Below are 24,685 nucleotides of genomic sequence, written 5' to 3'. Positions count from 1 at the left end.
ATAAACTTGGATTGGGGAGTTGCAACATCTTATGCATGTTTTTTACAACTAACATACCATTAGTGTACCCCTTTTAGGGGATGAATGACTTTGTGCAACTCTATCTATAGGCACTCTTCCATAAGCTTTCTAAATTGCAAGGTGCCCATTCTCTTTCTATTCTCTAAGGATACCTTCTTTTTTTATTTCAACAAGCTCCTTTTGTATCTCTATAAGGATGATGTAGTCAATCCCCTCGTGGGTTGACCATCTCCTATCTAAGTAACTATAGTCAATCCCCTCGTGTGCCACTCCTTTTTGGGAAGCCTATATATCCACCTATTTTTAAGCCTTGTGGTCAATTCCTTACATGCTCTTTCTTCCAAGGACTCCTCATCGGTTAGCTCTATAAGACTGCCTTTATCTCCTTGCCTCTCTAGTATATGTAATAGATCCTCCTCTTTATCAACTTCCAACAGTGGGTAGCAAAGAAAGCAGGCTTCAAACATCTTCTTTAGTAAGGCTTTTATTTCCCTTTATCTGCCCGTAGAGGGTATTCCATCTTTGGCCTAAGGGAATGATATCTAGTATTTTAGGAGGGTTATTCTTTTTTGTGGGCTATAGCAGTGACGAAATGTCCCCTAATTGTCCTAGGGAGGTCTGTTTTAGTAGGTTTCTTCTAGGACCTAGTATAGTAATTCTTCCTTGTCAAAAATATTCCACGCTAAATCCAACTAAACAAAGGCCCCTTTGAGGATATATCCCTCTCTTTTTTCCCCATATGTGTAAACCGCCAAATGGCGTACTCTCTAGCCTAGTTCCTATCTCTTCTTCAAGGGCCCCTCTTATTTGGATGGATAAATTGAGATTGTCTATATTAATTAGGCATGTCCCCTCAGGCGACAATCCAACATCCATGCCCACCAAATCATAAGCACAGGGCCAATAAGCACATTCCCATCAGGTGCAAGAAGTGCGATAACAAAACCTGTCTGTCAGAACTTAGGCTCTTCTTACCATTCTAATAGTGTAACTTACAACCTAGTGCAAGGAGTTTGATAATGGCAAACTACTCACTATCTAACAAATAGATTGTGTGTAATGAACATTGAAAACCTGCTCGGTCCATTAATGGCATAATTTATTTCCTCTATAGAAGCTATAAATAAATCGGTTGAGTAGGTTAGAGACACCCAACAAATATTGGTTTATTGAAAGCCAACACAAAATGTAGCTGTAAATCTTGTTGCGATAATCTTATTCTTTGAGGTTAACTCTCTCGAGGAGGCCCCTTTTAAGCAACCGCTAGGTATGCATGCATATCTTAGGATGGCCTCCTCGTTGGGAGGGGTATTTGGAACCCCCCAACAAAGAGAGAAAAGGGCGAGACTAGCATGTTCTCAAGCATTCGGGGACCAGTAGAAAGATTTGAATCCTTATGAAAGAACCCTAAGGGCACTACATCCATTGCATCTATCTTTTTTACTAAATTTTCCTTATTTCTTTGCTTTGAATGAGGGAGGAGGGCTTGCATCTTCATATACCTCTTCTTTGGGACCAAGTGAACCACGTGGTTGCTGTCAAGGTTGTACTAGCTATCTTCTTGTATAACTTCATTGTCTCTTTTTGAGTGCTCACACCAAAGGTATATAACAAAGCTTATTAGGAGGAAGAAAAAAAAAGCACAACCCGTTTAGTGGAGAATGACTCACTTTTTTGCTAAGAGTTCTAATGAGTTATCCCTAAGGCCCCTTACTACATATGGTAGTCCTTGGGCGTTTTTCAACGTTGCCTGGACCTTGTTTAAACATCTATTTTCCCAGCAGCGCTTAAGCCATGCCGCTAACCCAGCTAATGCAGGTCCCATGCATAATCATTGGACTTCCTTGATAAATCATTGAAGGGAAGGCTCCTCTTTCTCGTGATACCCTACAAGGTGGGAACCTAAATATTTAGACTCTCAATGTCAATGGGGGGGCAAGATAGTCCTCTTGTGGCATGTTGTTAACCTCTTCAATTTCACTTTGTGAGAGCATAGGAGGCATACCCCCAGGGGTACCCTAGTAATAAGGTCCCGAACCACTGAAGGGTGACTCAAGTTCATCACTTCGATTATTAGAAAATAGAATGTTTGTTGAATAATCATCTAGTAGGTCTATATGGCTAGCCAAGTAAATCAAATTATCAATAATACATGTGGATGGATCTTCCTTTACTTGCAAAGATTTTTCCCTCTCTAGAGTTTGACTCATTTTCTTCTTTTGTTGTCCAACTATATCAAGAGGCCACTTAAATTCAAAGGGTCCCTTTCTAGTGTTAGGATTATTCATTCAACCCTCCCTTTTTCATAGAATGGTATCATAAATACTTTGGTGTCTGCCTTTATTATGAGAACATAGCAAATAAATTAGAGGGGGGACTCCTCATATTGTTTTGAATTAAAATCTACACCAGGGACACAGTTGTTGCGAATTGTGATATTTTCATAATAGATGGCCTTTGCTCCCCGGTAATCACACGCCTTGGGTTAGCGCAACGCCAAGCCATTCTTATAAGGCAGTTGAATGCTTGAATGCATACATATGGAATATCAAACACTTTACACATTACTATTTATATAATAAATAGGTTGTCTTTAAAGGTAATACAATAGCTAATTCTTCTACTATGAAAGTAGTAATACAATGCTTAGCGTGCCATTTTTTAAAGATTCTAATCTAAGATTGTTAGAATCTAAAGACATATTATTAGTGGCATCCCTATCATTTGTATTATGAGGCATCATAAATCCCCCAGTCCCCCTCCAAGGAGCATATTCATTATTGATGTGCTAACTCTTACATCTTGCTATAATAGTTAGTAGAGTAGCTTGTTCTAATTAACATATAGGGGGGTTCTTATTTGGTCTATTTAGACCCCCCCCCCCCCCCCCCCCGCGGCCTAAAAGTTTAGGTGGTCAGATGTTAAACTACCTTTATTCGTGTACAAGGATATACCACCATTCTACTAGCACCGGTCTACAAGGGTCAAGTATTTAGAGGGATGTTATTAGTTAACCTAGCACATTAAGGCTTATTGGTATACCTAAATAACAACACTATAAAACTAATTGTGTGAAAAATGCTAAAGAAAAAGAGTACATAGACTATTAGATAAAGAACATTGTTATTGGGCAACATAATAGAAAAGCATCCCACACCCATTACTATTCGCTTAAGGGTATGACTTTGTATCTCAGCCCCCTTAGATCCCTCCCCGTTAATAGCTCAGATGTACTCCATTCTACGAACAAGCAGGGATATGGCCAAATAGGCAAGGCTAATGGGGGTATAACAATGCTCCATAAACCTTGCACAACCATATCACGAGTTCATTCTCTTAGTGAGTCCATTCGTCTTTTTTCTATAAAAAATCTAAAGGGAGAGGTAATGACCTATGTAGGAAGGAATAAGATAGATCGAGCAAACCATGAACTATATATTGGTATAAAGACCTAGCAAAGGAGCCCAAATGGGACCACAAGCTGGTCTTCTCAGGGGAAGATGTGTGACCAAGCTTTTCCCATACCTTTGTGACGATATCCAACCCAATAAGTTGCTCCTCTCATCAAGGGTGGGTGTGTGTGTGTGTGTGTGTGTGTGTGTGTGTGTGTGTGTGTGTGTGTGTGTGTGTGTGTGTGTGTGTGTGTGTGTGTGTGTGTGTGTGTGTGTGTGTGTGTGTGTGTGTGTGTGTGTGTGTGTGTGTGTGTGTGTGTGTGTGTGTGTGTGTGTGTGTGTGTGTGTGTGTGTGTGTGTGTGTGTGTGTGTGTGTGTGTGTGTGTGTGTGTGTGTGTGTGTGTGTGTGTGTGTGTGTGTGTGTGTGTGTGTGTGTGTGTGTGTGTGTGTGTGTGTGTGTGTGTGTGTGTGTGTGTGTGTGTGTGTGTGTGTGTGTGTGTGTGTGTGTGTGTACATGCGATTTTACTTTTAGGACTAATGATGCACACAAGATCGATGTGAAGTATGAAATATGACCCTTGAAAGAGTGGAGACAAGGGTCAAAGAGGAGGTCATCCATGCTTCAACACACTTTAACAATATACTAATAGGATAGTGAATAGAAGCAGGTGAAGAAAATGCCACATCATATTGTCCCCTAGTAAATGAGTTCAATCCAATCATTCATTCATGCATGTAAGGAGGTATAAATAGATATAGCGAACAAAGCAAACTTGTGACAACTTCTCTTCTTTGGTAATAAAATATTGCTTCTAGTCTAAGCAAGCAATTGTACGATAGCTTCATGCGATTGTTTGGGCTATCACACAATGGCCTAGGGATTGCAAGCAAAAAGGACCATTGCTATATCCTAAAACATTGTGTACCTCTCATGATCAATGAAAGAGAACTCCACACTAGCACTCTCATAATATAATTCTAACATGTATTTTTGAATTGAATTTCCATACACAACCTTGTTTTGTTCTATACTTAAGAAAAGAGTTTTACCATTTTATGGAAAGCCTTAATTCATTTATAGGGCATTCATAGAGGTTGAACACATGTTAACATTCTTATGCATCCCTAATAAAAGTAATTTGATTTACTTTCAAAGATGATTTGAACCAAATTAGTAACTACAATTGGATAAGATCACAAGAATGTGGAACACCCCATATACAAGTAGAATTGCAAGAAGTGATAATGTGAATACAATCTCTAGAGTACATATTGATGACGAAACCCAAGAGTTTATCATAAAAAGCTACAATAAAGGGTGATTGAGATAAGGATGTTTCTCAAAAAGTCAAGTATAGGAGTCGTTCTTTCCGCTCTAAATGTTTGTCAATTTGAGGTCAAATGCAAATTTCCATGTGAACTTCATTGTCTACATTGTATAACACTAAAAAAATGATATAACTAAAATAGATATTACACATGTGAGAGAATCGCAACTAAAGTAATGTGAAAATAACGTGGCATTATTATTCAAGAATCAAAAGATGGTTTGCTTTGTCATGTCACGAGCCCTAATGAGATACAACTCCTGAAGCAATGATTATCTTTGCTTAGTTCCTTGTTTTCTTTTTTCTTAATGTCATGGACTAACTTTTTTTCTCTTAAGAATTCATTCCAAACTCTCAAGCTCAACAAATATGTGGAAGTGCCTTTGTTCTTTTCCCATAACACACATGGAGATTCCAATTGTCCACATTAAATGCCTTCCCTTGTAGAAAAATTGACTATTATTTGAGCATGATAGACCATCTTCAATCACATTTACAAATGTCACTCACACCTTTTTTAAAAGTGAAAATGCTCCATTTCAAATTTTTGAAATGATATAATCAAAACAAACATTCCAATATCCCCTCAACAACTCCAAGGGAAAGTAGATCACATCAATAAAGTTCAAAGCCCTAGGATTTGCTGCACCTTACCATCATAACTCAAACATGCCATGTGAATGCTCACCACGAGAGGACTATTATGAGAGAGAGTCTTTTTTTTAAAGGTATATTTGTGATTATCGAAGAGCTCCATATACAAATTTTAAGCACAAGCCCAAAGATAGATATGGACTTATCGATATAAAGTAAGTAACATGTTTTGGTGTGCTAACATTTAAATACATTCATGTCAAATGCACTAGAGGAACGTTAAATGAAAATGGGCATCTATGAATCGATGTTAAATGTTTTGGTTTTCCAAGAACTTAAATGTAAATGGGCCCCTAGAAGAACATTTGTCATTGTCCATATGCAAAGGAGAAAGATTGTTATACAGAAAAGCTAAATGGGCAAAATGGGCTCTATAGCTATTAACTATCAAGAATCACTAATATTATAGGCATGTTTAGTAAGACTATACTAATACAAATGATAAAAGAGTGTCATTATTGACAAAAGCTTCATATGGGTTTCTCCTTCTCACTATTCATACCCATTAATAGTCATTAAGTCACAAATCAAGTCAAATGCACATCCAAATTAGGGTACCATATGTTGAAACATGTACACGTAACATTTTACAAACAAATTAGGTAATAGGTCCTCGTCTTTTGGTCACCCACCATAATATTCCCACATGAGAACACGACATGAACGACCAATAATAAATCAAAGTATATATCTGTGATGCCAAAGTCAAGCCAACTAATGCTCAGTAGATGGCCAAGTACATATCCAATTGTGATGCCCAATGTATCCAACAAAGGCAAAGTGATGAACATAGGGCTATCGATGCAACTAGAACATGCATTAGATTTTACTACAACACATGCATTTCCAAAGACAAAATAATGCCAAAACATCTCCCAAAACCAACTATTTATGTATGTTCATGCACTGCTTCCCAAAATGGTTGAAGCCAATACCCGCTAATATGCAAAATCTCTCCCTTCAATCCTGTTTCCTAATTGAGTGCTATGGTAGCTTTCAACAAGCCCACAATGATTGTCTACTCATTGAATCAATACCACATGGGAAAGCATAAAACAATACCTGAAACCGAGCTTGCTAAGATCCAATATCAAGGAGATGCAAGCTCTTCAAGTTCTAGCTTTAACAACACCCTCATTTCTCTATTTTTGATCCATGTCTACAACTCTTTCAAGTACTATGCTACACCTCATCAAATGCCAAGCTTTGATATCATGACAAAAGGTAAGGAAGAAGAAGTGGAGGAGAGAGAGAGAGAGAGAGGTGATGAAGAGAGGTGTATTCTTCATTCTCCTTCGATTATCTTTCATACTAGAATGAGCTCAAGTCATGCAATATGAGTAAAGGAGAGATGACTAAGGTTGAGTTAATAGACTCAATGTATTTGCCTATGCACATAAGCTAAATTAAATTAAGCTTGATAATCTATATAGAGACATGGGAAAACATAATTGTGCAACATGTTGCTATAATAGCTCACCACATGAGAATATTGAGTGATCTAGAAACTCAAATGATGTAGTCAAAAGGTATTATCAAAACAAAGTTGGTCATGGTGAGGGAAAATCTTGAGTTATATTTCAACAAAAGAAATATCATATACATGCATTATTTTTCTTCTAGCTTTGTGAAGAGCCTCAAAACTAAGAGTCTTAGAGACTTGTTGGGAGTGCTATGGTTGGATGATGACGCTTAGATTACAAATTAAGAATTGATTATTCCTAGAGTTCTATTCAACACTTTATGCAACCCCAAAAAAAAATTCCATTTTTGAGAAGGCTCAAGTTGTTCTCTTATTTATACATTGGGTGACAAGTGACCAAAATGCCACTTTGGTGGTCCTTTTCTTACTCAAAGACCATTAAGTAATTAGGGAAGAATAGATCACCAATGCATGATGCCTTGATGGTCATGTTTATGCTTGAGGTGTTGGAGGCATGTTACACAACCTATATATATCTAGTTAAATATATACATGGAGGAGGGCACCATCATGAAATCATGTTATATTGGAGGCTCATCTTTATAATGGGTAGTAGATATATTAAATCACCTTAAACCAACTTCTTTTTTCTTTGGGCACCTATCCTTTTTATTGTGTACCTTGGGTGGTTTGGCTAAGATGTCTTCGTTGCAAGGGATAAATAGTAAGGCAAATGACTTTTGAGCCACAATTTTGGCAACAACTCGCTTACGACTCTCAAAGCCAACTATCATAATAATTCCAAAGCTCTTCAAAACCACCCTAGAGCTCTATAATGAGTAGCACAAGTTTATTTTGGTTCATGGTATAGAGGACTCAAACATAGGATGGAAACAAGAGATATTGAAAAGAAGTACATTTTATTAAGTATATTGAATTCCCCATTTTTGATGATGTCTATGAAGCTATGAACTAGAAGTGCTATGGAGATACAAAGAAAGAAAATTAGTGCCTTGGCCCCAACATCTTGTCCATTGCATGCCAAATGAAATTTTTTCAAAGGGAAGCCTACACTTATTAGGCTTGCACTTTCTTGTAACACACATGAGATCCAAACTTCTTATGAGATGTTAGGCCCAAAGCACTCCTCAGCCTCGATTGTGCTTTTAGATGTATTAGAAGTCAAGAATGCCAAACTTGTGAGAGATGAGGTTTCATTGCAAAACTAGAGAGACATTAGACCACTTTGATGCAACATTATATGCTTTGAATTGAAAAGGAACAAAGCATTAGGGCTAGCAAATGTGTTTTCAACATGGTCTTTTTGTCTCCCCTAGTAAAGTATCTATGGAGGAGAGCCCTAATTCTAAGTAAATTTTGCTTGTGCAATTGGAATGTGTATGGAGAATGATAGCATAATCAAATTCCCTAGATCAAATGGACCACAACATTTCATGTTTCTTGCAAATCAACATTGCAAACAATAGATGATAAGCAAAAGAGCCAAATAAAGCCTTAGGATCTTGATTTAGGAAAATGCTCAGCATAGTAAACATTGTGTGGCAATGATAATCTATTATGCATTATTTTAGTTTAATTTGGGAGATCCATAACCTCCATAGGATCTCTCGAGCCAACAATATCTATTTTTTGGAGATTGGGCAAGGTTAATCGAGGCCAACACACTAGTTTCAAGTCTTATTTGGTTAGAGAAGGGCCACACACAATTTAATGAACTTTGTGATAACCAAAATGTGGACTTGTAAATGCACATCTGTATGAAGGTTGAGGTTAAAAAGTGCACAATGATAGGTGCAAGCTAACTACTACATGCCATGGATCATAAAGGTTGCACCACATGGAAATCTTTAGACTTAGGTGAGTAAAAATGGGGGTGAAGACACCAAGGCTACCCCTACTTTCACTAGGCTAGGACCAGGGCTACCCCTACTTTTGCTAGGCTAGGACTCCACCTATGCAAGCAAGGAGAGAGAGGGTGTTTGTAGTAAGAGAGAGCCTACATATACATGTGTGTGTGTGTGTGTGTGTGTGTGTGTGTGTGTAGAGAGAGAGAGAGAGAGAGAGAGAGAGAGAGGGGGGGGGTTAGCTAGAAAGAGAAAACGATTTCTACCAATCAATGGTTACAAGTCTTTGGACTTTAGCAAGTTCATGGGGTACCACCATTTTTAGACGATACTCCATGAGCTCCCTAAAGTTTTGACTCAAAGTCAAGAGTGGTCATGGAAACTATCCATAGGTTATTCAACTTAACTATAGGAACATGTGCAAGTAAAATTTACTTGCGTATGCCCTAACTCTTAACTCATTCGAGTTAATGTAGTACCCTCACTATACCAACTACTCACAATCCTACAAAATGCATAGAGAAGTCAAGTCGCACCGATACACACCCATCTACATGACCGCAAGTACATACTAGTTGCCTCACCTAGGTCGATTAGACTGCGAGTGGCTTGTGCCTTAGGGCCTAGTCCCACCATGGCCTAGTTTATGATCGAATAGGAAGAAGTTCACAAATTTGTAGGTTTTCATGGTTCTTAACTTTCAAACCCGAAACCACTTTGTGCCATTGGTGAAGGCATAGTCCAAGAAGCTTCGTGAGCAGCTTGCGTGCCAGCTGTTTACAAACTTACGAGTTGTTTTTTTTTTCTTTGGTAACACATATTTCAACACTTTAAGAATTATATTTGATGTGGTGGGTTTTGGGTTCCCAACTAGTGCTCAAAGGGAAAAGGGGGGGGGGGGGAGGGGTGGGGAAACCATCTTAATATTGTACCACCTAGTCAAAGTAGTGACTTTTTTGGCAGCCTGCAAAAATATGCTTTTTTCCATGTGACCTGTGTTTAAACTTTAGGGTGTGAAACCGCAGTATCACTTTCCGCTGAGAAAAGCCGAAAAAGGAAGTCGGTCTGACGTGTCGCGCTGAGAGTCAGCGAGGGCTCTCGCCACGTGGCGGGATCGGGCCCAGTAAGCCATTTGACTGACCGGACAAAGTCAATGGACGGAGCGACGCATGTTGCGCATGTATGCCAATGCGTGGATGAGCGCCGAGCGGAGTGTGGCCTGCATCATCAATGATACGTGCAAGGAAGGACACGTGCCGGTAGTACGTGGGAGCGGTTAGAAAGCACGGTAAATCCAGGGTCTATCGTTATGAGATTCTGTCCTGCGGGAATATGAATATACATCATATCAACTTTCTCGAAATTTTTCCAAATTTAAGAAAAAGAAGAAAATGAATATATGAGCAACCGTCTACCGGATTTGACCTCGTCTTTGTGCCTTATGTGGCGTCGAAGTTGCCCGGCTGCTACGAGACAACTTACAAGCCGGTGTTTTGTGTTGCAAACGCCGTCGCTGATGCCTCATCCCTCTGCACTTTTGGTCCTTCCGAGCTCCAACGAGGAAGGGGCACCGTCGTGGCACACGCCCCTGGGCCCTTAACTGCGCCAACGTTTTAATTTTTGTTTTTTGTTTTCCAAGGAACGCTTTGACAACTGGGTCTAATATACAAAACATTTGCATTAAAGGGACCCTCCCCATAACCCAAAGTAAGAGTCCAACCACACGCAAGTTAAAACTATCCAAGCAAGTCAGTTAAGTCGAAGTTAGGTGTGTGTGCGGCCACGACGCTTAACTTGAACCCTTTTAAAAAAAAAAGGAACTTGGTTCCATTCATGGAGTATTTCTAAAACTGGCGATGCATCACGAACCTGAGGAGGCTAACATGGTGTGGCACATATCTAGTAGTGGCCAATCGCGATCTCTCTCCCACTGCACTTTCTCTCTCTCTCCTCAACTCACCTTTCTCTTACCTCAAATTCAGGTTTGCTCCAAATTCTTTTTGGTATGGAATTTTGCTACCTGTTTTGTGGGGATGGAACACTGCATGTTGATAAGTTGCACACGCAAGTCCAAGGACTTGTGCATGTCTCAGTCCTAAATTTGGTGACACTTCATGAACTCGAGGAAGTTAATATACCAATTGTGCATGCCTAGAGGTGGCCGCTCTCTCCTTAGCTCAAGTTTCTCTTTGTTTTTCTGTTACAAACACTTGTTAGTGTTGAAGCGATAAACAAATACATGGCTAATTAGCATTACAAATGAAGCTCCTAGACTTGTGTTCATGTGCACAAAAACTAGGGCTTTGGCTGTGTAATGGATATAGATACCTAGCTAGAGTTTGAAGAGTTCGACGAGTAAAGATAGGCATGTTTCTAGTAAGTGAGGATGCAAAAGTTACACCTACCGTTCACTTTAATTTCAAAGTCTAGTAAGAATAGCGACATACACATGCAAAACTCACTTTTGAGAGTTGTGATAATCCACAAATCAATCATGTTGACCTAAGTAGGCATTCCAAGGGGCAAACTAAAGTGAATTGAGTACCCCCTCAAAGAAGGGGGTACTTAGTTTGTTTGGCTCATGCATGCTAACATATCAAAGTTTTGTTTAATGTTGACTTGCTTGCTAAATTTTTAATTCTCGATTTAGAATTTTGTCTCCCCGTCCAACAAATAATTTTCTAGTGTTTATCTAAAGTGGGTGCAACAATGGATGTGTAGAAGATTGCACAAGAGAGAAATAGAAGAATACAAGAACATTGCAAAGAGAGAATTTAGAAGCATGCTTGAGAAATGGAATCTAGATGAAGTAGACTAACAAACAAAATAATAGTAGAAGTTGGTTGGCCATGAGATAATGGCTAAATCCTCAAAAATAGGTGCTTAAAAATGTAAAAATAAACTATAGTGCCCATCCCACTAAACCACACACAAACTCGCTCGTGAGCTGACTAATTTGCTAGCAACCTCGCTCAAATCATGGGTGTTCTAATAGAATACAATGATAATAACTCATCATACTACATACAACTATAACAATCAAAATAGGACTATGGATATCCAAGCAATGGGTGATCAAGCTAGCACCAAGGTGCCTTAGAGAGAACTTGTTGTTGACATTGATCGTACTAGGTCTTGAAAATAGAGAAGAATCATAGTAGCTCTAGATGTCTATTCAACAAGGCCTCATAGTAGTAAACATAACCATCCTTTCAGTGCCTAGCCCACTCGAGCACCCCTAGTCTTGCTCAAGAGCGAATTAGTCAACTCATGAGTCAGACAATGTATAGTTTAGTGAGATGGGCATGAGAGTTTATTTTGTGCCTTTTTCTAGCACCTATTTTTTAGGATTTAACCATTATTTTATGCTCAAACAACTTTTATTATTATTTTATTTCCTAGTCGCCCCGATCCAAGTGTTGACATAGTTTGTGCTAGCTTATTTAGTGGCTCTCTCCTCCTCATTCATTCATCACTTAGACTTCTAATGTAAGTTTTGTTGGAGAGAGGGAGCTGGTGCCATTGCTCACATAGCCCATGACTCACTATTGTACATGAATCTCTCATCTTGGTATATAAATTCTATTACATGAGCATACTTCTAAGTTCTCTCTTTGTAGTGTTATTGTGTTTCTCTTTTCTTGCAATCTCTCATATGTTGTGTAGTATATTACAATGGTCTTCTACACTTCCATCATTGCATCCACTTTTGGCATGGCATCCGATGTTTATGTTAGGTCTTGGAGTGCTTTTCTTTGTTGTAGCAGGTATGCCAAACTAACGATTTTGATCTTCCTTAACTATATTGTCCAATTGACCTGATTCTAGTGCAAAACAACTTGTTTCTAGCCTTTTGTTACTTGCATTTTGACAACAATTGCCTATGTTTTGATTATATGCTTTATTTTATTGCTATACAACTTGCATTTTATGCTTCTATTGATAGGGTTTTGCTATACAACATCTATATATTTAGTATTTGTTTATGCTTGTAGGCTGGGACAAGATTGAATGTTTGATATCATGCCAGAAGTAGGTGCAATGAGAGAGAACTTAGAAGTATGCTTAGGAAATGGAATCCATATATACCAAAAAATGAGATAGTCATGTACGATAGTAAGTCATTGGCTATGTGAAACAACCCCTCTCTCCAATAGAACCTGCTTTGAAGTTTGCACAAGTGATGAATGAATGAGGAGAAGGGAGTCATTAAATAAATAGGCAAAAAATATGACAATATTTGGATTAAGTCGATCAATAAATAGAATAATAATAAAAGTTAGTCAACCATATAAATTTGGCTAGATCTTAAAAAACAAGCACAAAGTAAACTCTTGTGGCCATCCCATTAGGTTACACCCATACTCACCCATGAATTGACTAATATGCTAATAGTCTTCTTAATAGATCAATAAAAAATTAGCTAGTGCATGGAATCATCTTCTACTTCACTTTTTTCACCTTGTAGGTTGATGAACCCATAGGCTCTAAAGTCAACAGATAACTCTTACTTGTGGTGGTGATTGCAGTCATCCTAATTAATATGTGGATGTGGATATTAAATTGAAAGCAAAATGATCGCTAATCCAAAATGAGCTTGGTACGATTAGTGGGATGATCTTAGTTGCTCATTGCAAATATTGGCCCCTCATTGCTCTATTAATACTCGTGATATAAGACTCTAAGAGCACCATCACCTGAGCATACAACTAGGAATTTTGCATGGTAGGAAATCAGAGATCTATGGTAGGGTTAAATGAAATGTTAGCTAGTTCTCATGTTGTAACAACAATTGAGTGGAGAGTAGGTAAAATAGGCTACCTTTGATTAACTTTTTTCTTTCTAGATGCTTAAACACAAGTAGACTATGTTATAGATTATGAAGATGGCTAGTGACCAATGAAAAACCTTCTAAAATGTTTGGAGTAGTGGTTGCTTGTTTTAGAGGGCCAAATTTTTGGCCCTCTAGAATGGAATTTTTAGCAAGGCTTGACAAACGATTGTTGTGCTTCCTGAGCATATGAAGTTGACCAATATCTTCAAATCCATTGAAAGATACTATATTCACAAAACCTAGGGGGCTTGATGGATAATTGTCCCGCTTCGTAGAGCATTTTTAAATGCATTGGAAACATCATACATTGAAAACATCCATAAGACTTGAGGACTGAAGGTCATGTGAAAGTGTTCTAATAGCAAGATACCCCAACCGTATTTATTGTTACCTTCCGAGGTAAAGCACTGTTTGGTAAGCGACCCAACTTTTGGTGTGAAAGCGGCTTTTGAGGATCGAAGGGACGGAGCCGGTGGGAGACGGGCTAGAGCCGGTAAGATCTAACGACGAAGGGAGGTAGGCGGTCGTACCGACGAGCGCTTTTCTCTCGCTCTCTTGGTTTCTTTTCTTACATTTCACCTCTCTCTCTCTCTCTCTCTCTCTCTCGCACCTCCCTCTTCACCTCCCCATCATTTTCTTATTCCTGTTGTGCCTGTTGGTTTTTCTTTTGTCATCCATGCCCTTTTCGCTTTCGACGACTCGTTCCATCGGCCCCCCGCCCCCTTCTCTCTCTCTCTCTCTCTCTCTCTGTCTGTGCATCTGTCCCTTCTCTCTCCGCGTCTTCTCCTGCTGCCGCGAAATGGAGAATAAGACGAAGATGAAGACGAAGACCGCCACCATGCCACGCGCGCAGGCCTTTTACCGCTTCGTAGACGGCGCACCTCCGACCTTTCCCACAGTCCACCAGACTTTCAGCCTTTTGTTTTTCTGGTAGGCTACATTGTGTGCTCTTGTCTTGTAACCGTCTCTACCAGACACGACTCCTCCTGCATTCTCCGTTCTTTCAACTTTGACAGGAGTTTTGTCCTCAAACGGTTCTTCATCCTTCAAGCAGAAGAGCAACTGCCTTTTATTGCTCTTTTACAAATTCGGAATCGTCGCCTTCTTTATAAGAAAACTCCTGCGAGAGTAGTAATTTTAGCGAACCGGTCTTAATAGCGTGAGAGAAGGTGCGGCTTGCCTGAGTTTTTACTTCACAGGTGCGCCTTGCCAACGTTTTGGCTTCACAGATTAGACTATTACAGGGGGGGCAGCAAGCATCTTGCCAACGTTTTTACTTCAGAGGTTCGATTAACACAGGGGGAGGAACAGGCATCTTGCCAACGCTTTTACTTCTCAGATGCGCCTTACGTTCCGCTGGCCTTGAATGCAGACCAGGGCCGTCCTGTGAACACGCCCGGTGGTTCGAGGCATGGACACGTGAAACATGATGTCTGCTGGCAGATTTTGAGAAGTGCATGGCAGTTCTTCGTGGAAACGCTACGCTCTGATGCCCTGTTGTTGCGCGGCTTCAGGTGATGGGGAGACTCCGGTTGAGAGGAGAAGACAGGCCTGGTGTGGAGTCTCTCGGCACTAAAGCAAAACGGGATATGACTGTAAGCAACAGCTTCGCTTCAGCCAGAAGCGGAGGTGATGCGCTTAAGCAGCAGGATCCTCGTAAAGATATTTGGAACGCAAAGAGCGAGGCAGCAAAGACCAAAACAGATAGGCATGGAGTGGGACAGGTAGAATGGATTGACGACATACAACTCTGCCCCGTGTATCATCCGACCAAGGAAGAGTTTATTGATCCTTTGCAATATATACAGCGCATTGCCAGTCAAGCTTCTAAATATGGTCGGTTGTGCTGCAACTGAATTGTTACGTACTCAATGAAGCTTATTTCCGTGGATTGTTCCAATACGTTACTTTTTTCTTTCGTGCAGGGATGTGCAAGATTGTTCCTCCTGTAGTCTCATCTGTCCCTGCAGGAATTGTCCTAACAAAAGAGCTTTCTGGTTTCAAGTTTTACACTAGGGTTCAGCCAATGAGGCTTGCAAACTGGGATGAAAATGATAAGACCACATTTCCCATAAGCCAAAGGTGAGTTTTTATAATCTTGCTTTTAGATCTCATGGTACAGCAAGAACATATGATGTAGAAGAGCAATTCAAGGAGTGGTTTTTCCACCTAGTACAGGCCCTACTCTTTGCATGAATATGAGAAAATGGCAAACAGAATGTTTGCTCGCAAGTTTTCAACGGCTGCAAGTCTTCCCTCAAAGTTTGTTGAAGCGGAGTTTTGGAAAGAGCTTGTTTCCGGGAAGATTCGCAATGTTGAGTATGCTTGTGATGTTGAAGGCAGTGCGTTTTCTGCGTCCAGTGCAGACCCCCTTGCTCAGAGCATGTGGAATCTAAAGGTGCCCTACTCTTTTCTGTATTTTGTGACAATCAAAGGCCTGCTATACCCTCTGCATGGTTTAGCTATTTGAGATATGGCTTGATTTCAAAGCTGGTCTACTGATTATGCTTCTATTTCAGAAAATTTCAAAACTGCCCATGTCAACGCTGCGCCTGATGGAGACCGCAATTCCAGTAAGCTTGTTTTTGCAGCAGTTTCACAAGATTTGGTGTCAGATTTGCTGTTGCCTAACTGTATCGTGTGCTCGTGCAGGGGGTCACAGAACCTATGCTTTACATTGGGATGCTTTTTAGTATGTTTGCTTGGCATATCGAAGATCACTATTTGTACAGGTATTTTTGACGGGACTTTCAAGTCTTCACGACTGCTTTTTTTTTTTTTGGTGGCTGTCCAACTAAGTAATATGTGAAGCAGCACAACTATGAACCAAGTCAGTTCATTAAGTAGAATGATGGCCATTTTAGTGCTTGATTCAAGGGGCAGTGACAGTCTTTGTACTCATTGACTGCATTTCATTTTTCTGAATGGGACCAGCAGATTGGGGTCCTCACAATCGGGGAATATTTTTACTTCTGACGTGCTAGGTGGGTTAGAATTATGAACTGCGTAGTCTCTCAGTTTTATTTTATTGGTATAACCTGGGCATTTCTCAACGAGACCAGTCCTCTTCTAACTATTGTAGATTTCTCTTCCATCTGTTTATGTTGAGCATTAGTCAATCCAAGGGAAAGGGAGCTGGAGTTATGCTTGTGTTCTGTCTTACCAATGTATTACTGGCTTTTGCTTTCACATGTTGTCTGAAACTTTGTTTATGCAGTGCATGCCCATCATAATTGTCCCATAAAAAGTGACAGTTCATGTTCATACTACTTTCCAGATTTCACAGCTAATGGAAAACTTACCTTGAATTTCACAGCATTAACTATCATCATTTTGGTGCCCCAAAGACTTGGTATGGTGTCCCTGGGAATTCAGCTTCTGATTTTGAAAAGGTTGTGCAAGAGCATGTGTATGATTCAGGGATGTTGAAGGAAGTGGGAAATGGGGCAGCATTGGACCTGCTACTTGGAAAGACAACTATGTTTGCTCCAAAGCTTCTTTCAGAGCATGGAGTTCCTGTTTTCAGAGCTGTTCAAAATCCAGGGGAGTTTGTCCTCACATTTCCTCGTGCTTATCATGCAGGCTTTAGTCATGGTATGTTTACCAAGTCAACTGTCTATGTTATAACAAACATTACAAGATACCTAATTCTCTTGTTTGTAAGAGTTGGTAATATGCCAAGTATCTAGATTTGTTGATGTCAGTCTGCCCATGTGCTGCAGGGTTCAATTGTGGAGAGGCCGTGAACTTTGCAATGGCAGATTGGTTCCCATTTGGAGCTGCAGCTTGCTCACGATATGAGTTTTTGAATCGTGTGCCATTGCTCCCTCACGAAGAGTTGCTCTGCAAAGAAGCTCTGATGATCTCTCAAACAGGTGGCAGCTCTTATTTGGATGGAGATCAGAACAAGGATCATGATAAGTGTGTCAAAGTTGCATTTCTGTTACTGATGCGGTTCCAGCATCTTGTGAAATCGTACCTGAAGCAGCAAGGAGCACGGGAAATTAGCTGTAACATCACTAATGTGCTTTGTGGGAGGTGCAAACATGCATGCTACATTTCTCATGTAACCTGCAAGTGTTACCCTGAACCCACCTGTTTTAATCATGGTGAGTTTTATTGCCTGTGGCATAACAGTGGGTATAATTGATGCAAGCATGTTGTAATCCCTTCAAATTGTCTGCTTATTTCAGGAGAAATACGGGACTGCGTCTGTGGAAGTGAGCGGTGTGTGTATTTGAGCAACTTCAAAGAGCTACAGGCAGCTGCTTCAAAATTTGAGCAAGAGGAGGAAGTTCTGAAAGAAGCTTCAAAAGGGCATTCAATGCGTGATTCTTTTGTGGTGGAAGCCTGGCCCACTGAAGAAACCACAAAAATTAGACTAGTGGATCCTATGGATAACGTTGCTTCTTCCGCAGGGTCTCCGCTTAGTGGAACTGGGGAACTGCTGCAGCAACAGAGGTTGTTAACAACCCAAGAGGAAGTTTCTGGTGTTGAATGTAAAAACCGTGGATCAGAAAGACCAAATTGCCCGAATGCATGTAGTACTGTTCAGTCAGAGGCTTCAGCCACAGTGTCTTCCTTAGGAATCAAAGGAGGCCAAGAGGAAGAGTCTGACACAGAGGAGGCTTTTAGGGTGAAGCGACGGCGGGTATTACCGACAAGAAGTAAGCGGTTCCAAGTTGATGAGCAGGGAATGACACCTATAAAGCCTGAGGTAAAGAGAACTCCTTTTTATTGTTTCTGTGAGATTTTTCAATGAATGTTCTGTTAATAAACAGAGGTTTCTCGTTGCAGGCTGTGGTTTCAGGTGTAGAAAAGTCGCCACCATCTAATCATTTTAGTAATGGGACAGAAAGGGAAGAGTCTTCTGCTGAAAATTATCGAATCCTTGTTCGTGACATAGTCCATGAACTTGGTCTGAAAGGATCTATGACAGAGGTAATGCTGTGCTTGCATGGCTTGGACTGCACCAATTAAAACTCTCTAGGCAGCACAAAAATTGTGCATGAAGGAGACCCTTCTTCTGGGGTGTCAATGTGGTAGAGCCTTTTGTGTTGATCCTGAAGATAATAGTGGGATATCTCTGCTTTTTAGATCAGTCAGCTAGTGTTGCTGGAATCTGTATCTTATCAATAATGGGTCAGGAGCATACGAATAATTCAAGATGGAGTTCCTTTTTAAGGCTACTAAAGTGTTGTCATGTTGCAGGTTATTGCACAGTGGCAGAATGATGCTGTGAGTCGAGGCTTGGCAATGAAGGTTAAACATGTTAGAATTGCAGGGAATACGTTTGAGGCTCTGTCATTGCAGGCATGCATCTTACTTATTGATAAACCATGCTGTTGAATGATTTAATGTACAGAAATCTCACAACTCTGTTCCCACAGGGCTGTGAATGTCTAAAACAACTGCTTTCAGAAGACTCTGCAGGCAAACTTGAAAGATTAGTACAGCAGTCTTTTGCACAGAGGTCATCTTGCGAGGTAGCTTTTCCTGTCTGTTTGCTGTGAGAGCATGTGTGTGTGCTTCTTCTTTTTTGTTGGCGGGTGTTCTTTTTACCAACTTGAGTTTCCACGTTGATATATTTCTATTTTTCTTTATCCAAGCAGGCTGCTGCTGGAGGTGATGGGCCTCTTCAAAATTCTAGAAACTCTACCACCCAAGGACAGTCGGAACTGAAGCCAGTGTTGCTCAGGTTTAAAGACACGAGTGTAGGCCAGAAGCCTGCATTTGGCACAGGGAAACTTAGTTCTTGTGAACAGAATGGAAAGTGTGAAGCAAGAAAGGAGTCAGAACTAGACCGCAAGAGGCAAAGACTTGAGGAGTGCAGCTTGCAAGGTGATGTTTTAAGCAGTCTTAGTGTAGCGAAAAAGGTGGTTTGTGAAAAGGGGCTTTCTGAATGCATAAAAGCTACAGAAACTGAGAATAGCATAGGGAAAAGCTTGGCAAAAAGTGGATGTTTATCAGGAACATTATTGACATCCAAAAATCCTGTGGATTCAACGGAAAACCTGTTGTCGGGTGATACTATGAAGGACAATGAATGCCTTCTGAGGCAACAGGCTCAAAAGGTCAGTCATCTCAAAATCAAGGATCCCTCTGGTTTGAAAAACATTGGAAGTGAGGAGGATCCTTTGGTAAAGAGCAAGGGTGCGTGTGGGAATTCTGAAAAGGTTGTGGCTGAGAATGCCCAGGACTTTACAGATCTAAATGGTAGATTTGAGGTTGCTAGAGGAAAGATGCCCAGATCTTCTGAAGCTGGCTTTTTAAAGCAGCAGAAACTGGTTGATACTCCAGTTGAAAGAGAGGCAGGCTCTTCAACTTATATGGAACCATCAGGCTCTCAGACCATTAGGAAAACTGGTGGTAGCTCAGGATCGGGTACAGAGACTAACCTTCATGACAATCAGAAGGTTGAGCAATCAATGAAGCTTGCACTCCCTCATAACATAGAAAATCTTCCGCAGAAGGAACACCCCTTAGGAGAATTGGACCCGGTACAGAGATCTGAAGCAAAAGTGGAGACTGCTTGGTGTCCTAATCAAGAGGCTTTGAGTTCTTATGCTGGACATGGTGGGGGTAGCTGGTCTTCTCCTGCAGATAATTCTGCTTTTATCACTGATGAATATTACCTAGACCAGGGTCCTCCATGTTACACTCCAACCAATAGGTGTATTACTTCCACTGATAAGCACTGTAGTACTTCAGATGTCCTAGCTGACAATCTACTGGAAGAAGGGGAGCTGAGAGAACCTGTTGAAAACTGCTCATTTTCACAACAGGAGGAGCTGTTCCCATCAAGTGAGGTAAGTCATAGAGGTAGTAAGTTCAGAGTGGTGAGTGAACTTGAGAATGATGGCAGTTCTGGAGAAATTTATTCATGTCAGAGGGAAAGTGCATCACTTCCCAATGCTTCAAATAGGCTTAGGCCGAACAGCATGTTGGATATTCATAAATCTACATCTTTGCAGAGAGCACCATGGCAAACTGATTATTTAGAGAATGAACTGTCAAGCTTCTGTAACACCGAGTCAAATGAAGGGCGATATAAAGGGCAGAGAAATGAACCTCTTGGGCAGATAGGACATGAGTTTTCTAGTGGACTGCCTTGTTCAGGGGCCATTCAGAGCGTGGGTAACTACAGTAGTTACTACCAAGAGCCAGGGCCTGAAATTGTAGATGCCAATTGTGGCCATGCTGTGTCCAGTGGTACTTATTATTATGGAAAAGCAACATTGGAGTGTAAAAATGGGACAGAACAAGGAGCTGAGTTTGGGGTGCAGCGAAGTAAGACAAGGCCTATAGGTGATGGAATGCCAGGTGAGAAATGGATTAGCCCTGGGCGGAGAAGGTCTGAGTACCCATTGCCAACTTCCAGGTCACCATCTTCCATGGGTAGTAGTTATAGATTGCCAGCCATGTCTAGGCCAAACTCTTTTCAGCAAAGCCGCCACCATTTTAGAGGGGAAACTTACAGAGAATCTAAATATTCTTACGTACCTGCGTGGCAGACAAGGGACAGGAGGCAATTTCATAATTATTTGAGAAGACAACAGAGGTCTGCGTCACATTCTCACTGGACAAATGTAGATGCTGAAAGCACTTGGAGTAATGTAAGGACTAAGGGGACTTTCAGTAGGCCCACAGAGTATGTTCCAAGTAACTCTTCAGAGTTGCAAAACTATGTGCAGGATGAAGAATATGACCCATCAAAATGGACTGTTGATCCATTAGATTATAGGCGGTATTCTAACATGCAACCTCGTTTTTCTTCCGGATGGGCAGGTGGTGGTGCAGACATTTCAAGATCTGCTAGATGATTTCCCTGTATGCATGAACATAGAAGCTGAATCTAACAAGAAACACACACACACAAATACACACTGACACTCTAACCTGTCTCTTACATATCAGTTCATTTCTTAGCTGGCCATTTATGATGGGCTGATTCAGAAAGAATTCTTTGTTCTTTCCTAGTGCTCAAGCACTGGAAGTCCAATAAAGCATGACAATCATGTACATTACATGGATTGTTTGCATGCAATTCAAAGCCAGATTGCAGTAATTGTAGCTGAGTAGATTGCAGTGATTGTAGCTGCACCAATTAGGTTGTCCATGAATTGCTGCCTGATGTGCTGGCAGGCAATTCATCACACTCTTTATTTCAGATGTAAGGCATTCTATGCTGTCGGGCTTCATTCTGTACCATGATTTGGTTGAAGCTGTACTGTTGGAACCTTGTATTGTTTGATGTGGTAGATAGTCGAAAGGCTCCGACCTTCATTTCCGCTTTTTATTACTCATGGTAATGGAAGTTGGGAAAGAAATGCTGGTGATTGCTACAGCGTGTGGTGGGCGGTGGGTCTGAAGTGGCTTTTTAATAACCGATTGCAGTGGCTGAATTCACAATGTCTGCATGTCAAGATTTATTACAAATCTGCAGAAGGGGGTCACGGATGTCTGAATGGTTTGAGAAAGGTCGAAAAGAACTATGGCACAGGCTGGAGCCTGGGCTGAGCAAATGTTTTTCACCAGGCTTTAAAAATATTATTATGGTCGTTGTTTTAGTTTGTGAAGATTTTTTTTTTTTTTTGGGGGGGGGGGGGGGTGTGGTCAACACGTTATTTTCTTGATGTCGTTTTCGTTTGCATTACCTCACACGAGTCGGTTAACTCATCAAATAAACAACACGTACAAAAAGTCTTGGCTTTTGTCTTAACAAAGTGAAAACCCCGCAATCATTAGTTTACACATTTTACGAAATCATAACTTATTCAGTACTAAATCCATTAAATGCGTGCAGTTGGCCTAAATACATTAAACTAGAAAATCAGCGGACCGCTTCGCCTAAATCAAGAAGAGTCGGAACAAGGCAAGGCACATCCTTTCAAACGTACGGCTGAGCATGGATCAATGGAAGTTCCGAGAATTATTGATGTTGTGTATGTTTATTTCTAATGAAGTATACATGGTCAAATGTAATGTTGTTATAGTATTGTTTATAGTCCCTTTAGTTGATTCCAAAAGGCCATCACCTATTAAAAGCCTTGGTCTTTGGCATGGAAGGCCACATTGAATGCTACACTATAGATGGAACAAAATAGTCCTCTTGGACATAAGAAATTTGAAAGAGTAGGAGAACATAAATATAGTTTAATTCCTCTTTGGTAAGAAAATTAAGCCAAAAAAAGTGAGAATCATTTCTTGCTTTTTGTCATTATGAAAGGTAAATCAGGGTAGCCTAGAGTTATTAACTTCAATGTAGCAAAGATTCAATATCTTACTCTAATTGCACTTGCCCTTATACCCTCTTCAAATGCTCAAATTTGTTACGATACATTATGAAGTACAAGTTGCATGTAATGCCATTTAAGGAGGCCTAAATCTACCGACGAAACACCCTTATCCCATAAATTACGAAAATATTTGCATAAACCACTTGTTTTTTGCATAATTCTAAAAGGATATGCTCTTTGTGTGTCCTTGAAGGTTGTAACCCATCTAGATGTTCAAAGTTTCCTCAAGGAAGGGCCTCAACTTTGGAAGCCTTGGGCAATTTCCTCTCCTTCATGCATCACCTTTCTTCGCTTAAATTAGTAGAGAAGGCAATCAAAATAGAACTTATAAACTTTTATTGGATTTTTTCTTGTGGTAAAATTATAAGATAATTGCATGAATTCATATATCTATCCCCATTACTCCTCAATAAGCTCATATTTCCCATTGGAAAAAATGGTGATTGCAAAACTTGTAAGAAATTTTTAAATAGCATGCTCTTATGAATGCCTTATTCATTGAATGACTTGGGATAGTGGAGTATCAGGATACAAGCGACGTGGCATATTTTCATTTTGTTAGTGTGGTGCGTCCTCAAGGCACTCAAATTGATATTGGCAAGCATTGTTGTCTATTTGGTGTAATATGTCCTATGGATTTATATGATTGCTTTGTGCAACGATAGGTATATTAATAGATTTGTTGGTAAAAGAACCACCAATGTTAGTGTGGTGGTAAGCTCACCAAATCATGTGGTTGGTAATGAGCTCACTAAGTTCCATCATAGCACATTTGGAAAATGCCTTAGTTATGTCCTTGAGAATGCTAACAGTTGGGTCTCCATGACGTAGGGCATTTGTACCTAGTTGGCACAATGCTCTCTCTCCTCTAGCTATTGCCTTAATAAACACAACAAGAGAATAAGCTCTTCATCAAATTGTATAGAGATTGACCTTGAGAATAAAGAAAGATGGCATCTTTGCCCTCTTGGTTGCATGAGGACCATGTGTCTATGGGTGACTCCGTTTTTGTAGTCATTGCATAATTTGAATCTCTAATTTGCTATTTTTCTAAAGCTAGTTTTGGGGGATGTTGCCTAAATATGCAAAGTCCCAATGTGAAACTTTTGCCATTGTAAGTGATGTACCTTGAATTTAGGTCTCCTTTCCCTCCTTTGATGAGGTTGGATATCGTTTCTCTTATCTTCTTATGACCTCAAGTTGTTGCTCCCCCCTGTACTCAACTTGAGCTTCATGTTGAGAGATTGTGAGGGAGAGTAGAGAGTAAGAGATGAGAGTTGGGCATTGAGTACTTCTATTCAATTTCTCTTCCCCTTCTCCCTCGTATTCTCTTGCTCTTCCCTCTTCCCATAGCGCTAGTAAGTGTGGATGGAACAAATGCTTTGAAGGAGAGTTCGAGAGGTACCTAAGAATGACATCAAAAGGATCCCATTAAGTGTGGCACTTTGATTATTGCTATGCAAAATGGGTATCTTTTGTGCAATAGCCAAATCTCCCACTAGACAAGTATGCCATATGGCTTGCTTGCATGCCTTAATAATTGCAACATATTTGAGCTTTAGTGGTAGATAAGTCTGTACATGGTTGCAATTGAGGGATCTATGAGATAGTACCTCTTATAAAAGTGAAGACAAAACTTCTAATAGACTTCCTAGAGTCCACATTTCTTGCAAAATCAACATTTGCACACAAAAACATATGCATTTTTCCTTCCAAAGAAAATGCACATAGCTTTAGTGCCTCATGATACTCTTCACTACTGCTTCTTGCTAGGATTTGCCATATACTTGCTATCCTATTGCATATGCAATGTTTGGATGTGTAGCTACCATAGCATACATCAAGCTACTAATAGTGGATAGACAACAT

At 40.3% G+C, this 24,685-nt stretch overlaps 1 protein-coding gene across 3 annotated transcripts; it reads left to right on the top strand.

Annotated features, from left to right (window-relative positions):
• Positions 1-14,132: 14,132 nt before the first annotated feature.
• On the top strand, positions 14,133-22,770 carry LOC148015362 (lysine-specific demethylase JMJ13-like). 3 transcript variants are annotated; one of them, XM_087665028.1, is made up of 13 exons: positions 14,133-15,353; positions 15,443-15,599; positions 15,696-15,915; positions 16,037-16,090; positions 16,170-16,249; positions 16,834-17,111; positions 17,240-17,626; positions 17,711-18,234; positions 18,315-18,458; positions 18,729-18,830; positions 18,908-19,003; positions 19,130-19,358; positions 22,324-22,770. In XM_087665028.1, the coding sequence occupies exons 1-13, from the start codon at positions 15,035-15,037 to the stop codon at positions 22,344-22,346; spliced, it is 2,613 nt and encodes an 870-aa protein (XP_087521154.1). In that variant the 5' UTR covers positions 14,133-15,034; the 3' UTR covers positions 22,347-22,770. The 3 variants fall into 3 exon arrangements, with proteins under 3 accessions (XP_087521154.1, XP_087521153.1, XP_087521152.1); XM_087665027.1 differs by having other exon boundaries at positions 19,130-19,591; XM_087665026.1 differs by lacking the exon at positions 22,324-22,770 and having other exon boundaries at positions 14,135-14,447; positions 14,534-15,353; positions 19,130-22,082.
• Positions 22,771-24,685: the final 1,915 nt, after the last annotated feature.

Source organism: Lygodium microphyllum, chromosome 24, assembly GCF_053477565.2.
Source record: "Lygodium microphyllum isolate KBCC chromosome 24, Lygodium_microphyllum_v1.1.10, whole genome shotgun sequence".
Lineage (NCBI taxonomy): Eukaryota > Viridiplantae > Streptophyta > Polypodiopsida > Schizaeales > Lygodiaceae > Lygodium > Lygodium microphyllum.
The sequence above is the reverse complement of the archived record's forward strand: the minus strand, read 5'-3'. Positions and strand labels throughout refer to the sequence as shown.